Raw genomic sequence first — 9,304 nt, 5'->3', positions numbered from 1 at the left:
CCAATATAATTTAAAAAGTAATATTACTGATATATTTGCTATAAATCACATAACAGTATTTATTAAAAGAAATGAAATATTAATGTATATTCTCAGTAGTTTTAATTTGCGAAAACCAGGTAGTTTTTTAAGTAATAATTGTCTCTTATGTGAACTGAGGGAAAATATAATTTCCAGCTTTATTTTTTCAATTGGTAATTTTTATTTTCACTAAATGTTAAGTATCATTGTAATCATTTATATAATAATAGATTAGTTCACAATTGTATGTCAACACATTATTTATTACCTTAAACTGCTTGGAATTTATTATTAAAGGGTTGTACTTGCGTAAAATTTACTATCGTGGAAATTCAGCTTTTTTGCCTTTTCGCTAATCTCATCCCTGATTTATGTTTTAATAAATTATATTTTCTTTCATGATAAATTGTGTTCTTTTTATAATAAATTGTGTTCATTAAACTAATAAATACAAAATAACTGTTTAAAATTCTTGAACGATATGAAAATAACTTTTCATATTATTAACTCTTTGACAAAAAATATTTAATAATATTTTTTTGCCCTAAGGAAATCAAAAGTTAATAAAACTGTATTGGTAATCTAGCAAAACTATTAGATTTGAATTTTATCAAAGAACAGGAAATTATCCCCAAATTTATTAATGAAATGCATAATTAAGGTTGGTTAGGTTTATTATTTCGATAGACATAGTGTATTTCAGTAAAGTGGGATGACAGCTAAAATTGAAATGGTCCGAATTTCCGAATTCTGTATATATAAGAATAATGAAATATTACCAGGGGCTATTCTTATTTATTTATTAGTGATATTTTTGTTTATCTAACAAGAGAATACTTTGCGTTGTTCAGTAGAAATTTTTACTTTGTCAACTTTATTCCTAGAGTAGCTGGGAAAAAAAATCTGGTAATGACCTAAGAATAAAAATAATTCCTTTGATAAGTTTCACTCCATGATGAATTTATTTTGACAACATTCCTACCTAACTAAAATTAATTTACATTTCTGCATTTGTTACAAATAGGGAAAGAAAAGTTTACAAGGTAGTATTTTTATTTAAAGGTATCCAATGAAATTTTAAAAAACAAATCTGTTTTTCAGTTTCAAAAAGCTAGTGAGAGGGCGCTGTGTAAAAATGCACTGAAAAAATAAACTAAAACTGAAATAAACATCATATAGAAATAAAATTTTATATTTTATTTTATTTATGAGGAAAAACATTTCACGTTCCACTTTTTCTTTAAATATATTTTTATAAATATGTAATTATATGGTGTTTAATGATACACTCATTAATATAAATATTTTTCTTACAAACATAAATATTTTTTCTCTTACGGTAATAAATAAATAAAAACTGAGAAAGCTATAAAATTTAATTTAATCAGAGAGCTAAATTTATGCTTCAATGCATATGATCTATTTTTTTTAAAGAATATTCTGTGCCTATAACAATTTTAAAATTTATGATAACATTATAATTATATATGCGAACTAATTTTGAAAACAAATATTTTTAAAAAGGTGTAGCATCAAAAAACCTATTAAATTTTTTATTAGATTTTAACAATAAAATTTCCAGATTAATGGGTGGACACTTGATAAATGTAGGTTTAGGTGGGAGACAGAGGGAAAACTGAGTTATAAATGAAAATTAATTATTTTAATTTAAGTTGCGATGAGTTCTGTAGGGATAAATGTATGGTTTGTTATAGAAGAAAAGTCACGTGAATCTATTACGTTGCAGCAAATGTAAACGACATAACGGACTCTTGATCAAACAGTGCAATATGTGGAATAATTGTGGTTCTACGAACTTTATCGAGAAATATAGAAAATGAGTCGCATTTCCAGGTGTACATATCCATTTAGGACAATACTAGAATTGAAAGCATCTGTCTGCTTACTTTTGCGCAGATTTGAAAGGTAATTGTGGTCAAAGTTTATCTTATTGAAAAAGGAAATATTCGAGTTGACGATAGTGAAACTGTGTTCTCAATAATAATCTAATTCAGGATTTTGTTTGGGGGGAAAAATGAAATGATGAAAGAAAATAAATTAAATCATAAACATATTTGTTAATCTGATAATGGCAACGGTAACCGTCACGCGATAATTATCTTTTGTTTTGATTTTGTAATCGACTCACAGTCATGCTGTTTATGCAAGATAATTCCAATTGATTATACTATATTTGCTGTTGATGAGACGTTAAACCATCAGTTGTTGCATTTGCTATTGACTGGATATATAGATTTCTTTTTTATATCCTCTTTTTATGGTGATTTAATCAGGGGAAAAATGAAATTTACTTTGTGCGTTTTAAGCGCACTTTTATGTGGTAAGTTTAGCATTTAAGTTAATTTTATTTTAATTTCTAGGAATAGAACAATTATTTCTATAATTTTTTGTGCTCTTTAATGGTTTCAAATATTCTAGCCAGTTTAGAATTTTTTTTCAAAATGCAAGTAGGAAAAAATAGACTTACTGATTTATGCTGTTCTTGATTTTAATAGGATTTGTTCTTATATTTCATGTAATTTGCGCAGAATTATTATACTTTTTGTAATAGAGTCTTATAAAGGTGTTCCCACTTGAATTTTAGTTTTTTAACCTTAATGTATGTAAGGTAGTGTGGTTGCATAATAGGTATATGGATATATATTTAAGAGGGAAAATCTTATGCAACTCACTCTTTTAGACCTTCTATACTAATATAAACAAAATAGGCTTTCAATATATTACTTAATACATTGTATAAATAATTCTGTTTTATTTATCGTAATTAAATATTCTAATAATTTAATTAAAAATTCTACTTCCATTTTGTAATATGTTAGCACATTTCACTTTTTTGTAGATCTCCTGTTTATCAATAAACTTATTTTGAAATTGAAAAAACTATAGAATCTGTGTTCTCTGAAATAGTGGGAAACATTGTCAAATGGTTTCTATTGTATTCTAATAATTAATGAATGTCAAATGTGATCAAAGATGAATGTCAAATGTTGCTTGAAGCATAGTCAAAATTGTTAGCAACAATTAAGTCATGTTTCTTAATAAGATTATTTTTTCATTATAAATGAATTCATTTCATGTAGATATTCATTGTTAAATTCATTTAGTAATAAGTGTGTGCTTATTATACCCTATATTTAATAATTAATCATGTAAATTTAAAATATTCATAAGACTAATAGGAAGTAGTAATTTAAGAAACAATTATAATAATACTTCTTAGAATTTAACGAGTAGGTATCTAATTTTCTTTTTATGCTTGATAAAAATCATATAAAAATTTTAATCCTTGCTGTTTAAGTAAACTTCAAAATTATGGCAGCATTATTTGGTCATGGGAAAAAAGTGATTAATTTTTTTATATCTAAATTATTTCATCTTATTAAAATCTACGCAAATGAAGGTATGAGGTTTTGCATCTTTGATTAAATGAAAGATATTCTTTTAAAGTTTTATGATTTAACTTGTAAAATATAAAGACTTTGTATGAAGAAAGAAAAAATTCTGATTTTATCTGCAGTGTGAATCTTTTCAGTATATATTTGAGTAAATCTGTTAAATCCATGGTAAGTTGACCTTATAATTCACAAAGAAGATCTTATCATGCAGAATTCATTTTTAGAATTGTGTTTTACTCAGTCTGAAGTAACTGCACAAAGCTAAAAGATAGTAACTCTCTAAAAATTATCCAAGATCTACTCAAGTACACAAAAATGGTTTTGTTGACATTCCTCATTGAATAAAATTTTTATTGATATTAGTGACAAAACTAAACAAATAAAATTTGATTTGATGGAATAAGGGTTTGGTGTGTTGTGAGAGATGATGAGTTGAACTAGTGACAATCCATTTCTTATATTTTAATTAAATTATTGTGAGTATTTACAAATAATTACATTATGAATTAAACAAAAAGGTGCTGTAGCACTTAATCTGCTGGGGCACATGATGACAAGATAGAAGTAAGAAAAAAAACAAGCAAGCAATGATATCAATAACGTATATTAACTTTTATATAAATGTAGTTTGTTATAGTCCAGTTTATGTATGATACAGAGAGCATTTTTTTGCATATCATTATAAGAAAGAACATGTAACAATTTAATTGTAACATCCTTTTCACATGAAAACGTAATAAATTATTAATGAGATATATTACTTTGTCAGAAAAATGTCACAACGTAATTTTTTATGCAGGGTATGAAATTCCAGTTATAAAGATATTAGCCAGACTAAAATTTTTATTTGCGAATATATAACAAATTTTAAAATGTTAACATGTAGTGCAAACTTTATCATGGCAAAAACCATCAAAACAATGCAAGAACTTTAAAATAAAAACATTTAAAGCAATTATAATATTAAATCAAAACAAGGTTCTTTTCAGTTTTCCATATTTGAGGAAATATAATGGTTTCAGAGACAAAAAGTGAATGACCAAGCATTTTTTGTTCCAAATGGATGAAAAGCGTTGTCGCTTAATATCAAAATACTTTTATGCACCGTTTATTTAACATTTTAGAATAGGGCTGCACAGCCTATGACCTGCAGGCTACATACAGCCTGCTGACTATTGATGTGCAGCCCGTAGGAACTTCTAAATGAAATAAAAAATTTCTTTTAATTTGATTTTTGTTTAAACGTTATAAACTTTCTCTTATTAAAATATTTAATTCAAATTTATATTACTCTATTAAATGCCTATTTTTTTCACTTACATTTTGTAAACTTAATTTGTGTTAGGATTTATGTCCCCCCTCCCAATATTTATATATATGTATAATATGTATTTATATATATGTTTATATATATGTATCTTAAAAAAATTATTAGTTTCTTTTAGTTTAAATAAATTCAAATAATTAAAAGTATTCAATTTTCCGTAAATATGTTATTAAATTTACTGATAAAAATATTTGGTGCTTAGAACACTAATGTTTAGATGAAAATTATCATATTTGCCGCTAACGTGACTAAATACGCGTTCGACCCTTCATTAATCTACATGCTGTGCAAGTGACCCTTCACTCAAACGAGTTATGCACCCTTATTTTAGAAAATGAGATTTACTTGCTGGTCTTAAATATTTGATGAAAAATGACAAGGAAACCTGGCCAGATCTGTGTGATGTAATGTAAAAATGTCTTTTTATTTTGTTTCAACTACTCCATTCAGTTCGACATGTTTTTTTGATTTGTTTTATTTCCCCCAGCTGTGACAGCCTTCCCACATATTCCTGGACTAAGCAGAGGTGTTCCTCCACAATGTAAAGATCCTACTTTTGCTTGCCAGGATTTGGCAAGTGCAAGGCTATGCAATGCTGTCAGCGATTGCATCCATGATGTATGGTCTAACATCCGAGTTCCTGAACCTAATGTAAGTCTGTTTCATAATATGAGAACATTTTTAAGCTGTTTTAAGTTTGCCAACAAATATCGTCTCAGTTAGAGTTTTACTTAGTCAACAAAGATGCCAACCTATACATATTTTCTGTAAACTTTTGAAAATTTTAAATTGAGTTTGTGAAGGTTTCACATTTTATATATTTATTATTTTTTTTTAATGACTCATAAATTTCATTTGCATTTCTACAATTTGCAGTTGAATTTTTTAAGCAATATATTTTTGTCCTTATATTTTGCCTTTTGAGCTTAAAAGGTAATAAAGTGTTATATTTTATTCAAAGTATAAAGCGTAAATTTGAAATATAAAGTGTTGTTTTACTTAATGCTTTTTACAAATAATGCTGCTTAAATAGGGCAAAGTGTTAGGGCAAAACAAAACATTATATTTATTTCTATTTAAATTTTGCTTGGTTTTTAAATATGAATAAATCATTTGACCAAAAAATAAAAAAAATTATAAATCTCAACTTAAACACCTAGACTATAAAGTATTCTTTTACTTTATAGAAATAATATTTTTGTAATAGTAAGTGGGTACAATTGGTAACAATGTTCTATTTCAGTTATGAGTAATATATAAATAAAAATAAGTATTTTGATTAAAAAATCTTATAAATCTTAACATGAATATTGGGTTTTAAATTGTTAGCGTACTTAATTTAAAATATGCTTAAATAAACTAAAGTGTAAGTGTAATAGGAGGTTACATTATACTTTTTTCTTTTCAAGTTTTGGGTTGGTGGAGAAAAGGTAGGTATTCAGATGTAAAAAATAACTGTATCCTAACATAACACAAAAACATTAAAATAAATATTCTTAAGCAATGTAAATGTAAAAGTTATACTTTTCCGAGTCAGTGGTTGAAATATTTAATGTAAGAGGCAAAAAAATTTTACAGCTACTAAATTAACTTTTTTTAATTTAAAAACCTATGAAAATCATTATTAATTCACTTAAATATTTTTCATAAATAATTTTTTTTTTTTTATTTATTTATTTTTTTTATTACAGGATGAAGTGTGTGATATTTGCAAAGAAATGGTAAAGGAAGCTAGGGATCAACTGCTGAGTAATATGACTCAAGTAAGCTATATTTTTGTTTTAGTTAATTGTGCATTTTTATGTGTCTTATATAGGCAATTATTTTACTGTTTATTATAACTATGCATATATTTTCTCAGTATTCATGTAGAACAAGCAATAATTCCTTTATTTAACAAGGTTTTGTTTTTTTTCTTCATCAAGAATTAATAATCAGGAGTTAACTTTTAAAAGGCCTAATAAAAATCATAGTTTTTTAAAATTGGAAAATTCATAAATATCTGCTTTAAAAATCCAATGTAAATCAATCATTTCTTTTATTTATTCTTATGATGTTTTGTTTGATTTTTCCTTCTTCGTCAATATTAATTGATTGTATATTTAAATACCATACAGGGGTCTCTCCAGGCCGAATTTACTACCGTTTAGCGGTACCTTCACAAATTCAATTTTAGGAAATTTCACAAAATACTTTTTCTTAAAATTTTATTTTTGTATCCCTTAAGAAACAATAAATCCAAATTTTTGTGTTGATTTTTTTAATATAATTTTTAATTTTTCACAAATTATATCTAAATTTTCACAAAATAGGTACCTCTCAGAAAAACCTAGACAGACCCCTGCCATATTTTGTCTAAGCTTATAAAGATCTAATTGAGAAGCTTTATGAAATAAGAATCTGTTAAGTTTTATTTCTAAGATGTGCTTTTGTGGATTTTTTAATTGATAAGTTTCAGCAAATATTCCCATATTAGAGTTTTTATAAAATCATGACTATTAAAATTTTATGAAATATCTGTGAATTTATACCAATGTAAGTTTATTCTTTTAAAAACTACTTTACTAATTTTTGAATATTTTGTAAAATTTTATCTGAATGTTATTTTTTTTTTTATATAAGAAAATAATAGTGAAAAATGTCCTGCCTTATATATTTGGTCTATTTTTACTAATAAAGATCAAATGGCTTTAAAAAATCCCATTTTGAGACTGTCCTATTTCTACCTTATAATCAGAGCTTAATTTTTGAAATAACTATCTAATATTTTATTCTTGTTATTTTTATTAATAAACTATTTTATTATAAGTATAAGTAACATAAAAAATAAAATTTTCACATTAATACATATTCACCAGTTAAAATTAGTATTTTTTCTTTTTTATAAATTTCATACATTCAGAATATTTATTTTAATTTAGTAAAATTATCTATTATATTTATTTATTTATTTTGTTTCACTTAGGAGGAAATTAAAGAAGTATTTGAAGGAAGTTGTAAATTATTGCCTATTAAGCTTGTTGCAGATGCTGTAAGTTTTTCTAATTAGTTTATTTTCTTCTTTTCTTCGAAATTTGTTTTAAAATAACTTGTATGTTGTAAAATTGTATTTATATTAGTTTATTCATTTTTATTGATTATGTTTTCATCGATTGCATTTTCTGATAATCGCAAATTTTTAAAAGTAATTAAATTTGCCCAAATAATTAAAAGGTATATTTAGTGCTATGTATTAATAAAGCGAGACTATGTAAATAAACCTTTATTCGTATGCTTTTTTTTGTCACTTGTTTTGCTTTATTTATGTGAATTTATATTTAAAAAATTTTTTTTTATAAGTTTGTGTCAACGATTTTATTTAATTCAATTGTGTTTCTGAGATGACTACGAAAATGACACTGTTGCCTTCATGTTCTTCTTTAAACTTTCTTTTATTGGACTGGTTAATATTTGTTGACATAAATTTTTATAATGTTGTTTGTTAAAAATAATCCTTTTTTCTTTCATTTCTTAGTGCATTAAGGTAGTTGATGAAATTATCCCTCAACTTGTTGAAATGCTAGCATCAAGAATGGTAAGCATTTGTACATATGTTACATAATTACATATGTTTATACATATGTTACATAAAACTTAATTTAATTAAATGACTGATAGTTTTTAATTTTGTTCAAAGGAATAAAACTTCATGATTTATGAGCTGTAAATTTATATATTTATAGAGAAGATTATAGACTTTGATGTTAATATATGATAAAAGACAATGCTAAAACTCACATTCATTAACTAATGTATTAACTATGTATTTCGTTTATATTTTAGTATATTTAAGATGATATTTCAAAGTACTTATTTCAGTGCCTATTAAATCACTGTTTATAGTTTGTTTATAGTTATAAAGTTAAGAGTACAATAAGGTAATGAAAGAAACATTTTGATAAATGTAAACACGAATACATTTTTGATAATTTTCAATCAAGCATTTTACAGGGATGAGATTTTTCCGCTTTTTAGCAGATTTCCGCTTTTTTCACTTTTATCTCTTAAATTTCAGCTTTTTTATCAAAAATTCAGATTTTCTAAAAATTTCATTTTTTTTATAAGTATTCCACCTTTTCAGAAAATTCAAACTACATAGCTACCAATCCTTTCTCATTTTTACTTATTATAGCTATTTTCTCCCCTTTTACACGCAGCAGATAAGATTTTCCGAATTTTTTACCCGCCCTCCAGATAGATCCAATTTTCATAGTTCAAACGACGCTGCTTCTGACAAACTTTTTAGAGGTCCCAAGCCTGGAATCTGCTAATATCTCGATTATTATTCACAGGGTTTTAATATCAAACATAGCTTTTCATATTTGCGTGTTGCGATTCTTATTCACGCGGTTTGAAATTGTACGTTGCGATTCTTATTTACGAGATTTAAAAATCCGATATTGTGATTCGTATTTACGTCTTTTTAAAAACCTATGTAGCGATTCGTATTCACGCAAGTTTAAAATTCAATGTGTTGATTTGCTCATGCGGTTTATAATAT

At 25.3% G+C, this 9,304-nt stretch overlaps 1 protein-coding gene across 6 annotated transcripts in view; it reads left to right on the top strand.

Annotated features, from left to right (window-relative positions):
• Window positions 1-9,304, top strand: part of LOC107446151 (prosaposin) — a 72,318-nt gene that overhangs the window by 21,318 nt on the left and 41,696 nt on the right. For 4 of the 6 annotated variants that reach the window (XM_043051478.2, XM_043051476.2, XM_043051477.2 and 1 more), the window contains exons 2-5: window positions 5,252-5,415; window positions 6,456-6,527; window positions 7,730-7,795; window positions 8,279-8,338. In XM_043051478.2, coding sequence (XP_042907412.1) covers window positions 5,252-5,415; window positions 6,456-6,527; window positions 7,730-7,795; window positions 8,279-8,338 — 362 coding nt within the window. Of the gene's footprint in view, window positions 1-1,974; window positions 2,363-5,251; window positions 5,416-6,455; window positions 6,528-7,729; window positions 7,796-8,278; window positions 8,339-9,304 lie in introns of those variants that run through there. The other 2 variants (XM_071178298.1, XM_043051479.2) reach the window with 1 other exon arrangement.

Source organism: Parasteatoda tepidariorum, chromosome 3, assembly GCF_043381705.1.
Source record: "Parasteatoda tepidariorum isolate YZ-2023 chromosome 3, CAS_Ptep_4.0, whole genome shotgun sequence".
Lineage (NCBI taxonomy): Eukaryota > Metazoa > Arthropoda > Arachnida > Araneae > Theridiidae > Parasteatoda > Parasteatoda tepidariorum.
This window is presented reverse-complemented; position numbering and strand designations above follow the sequence as displayed.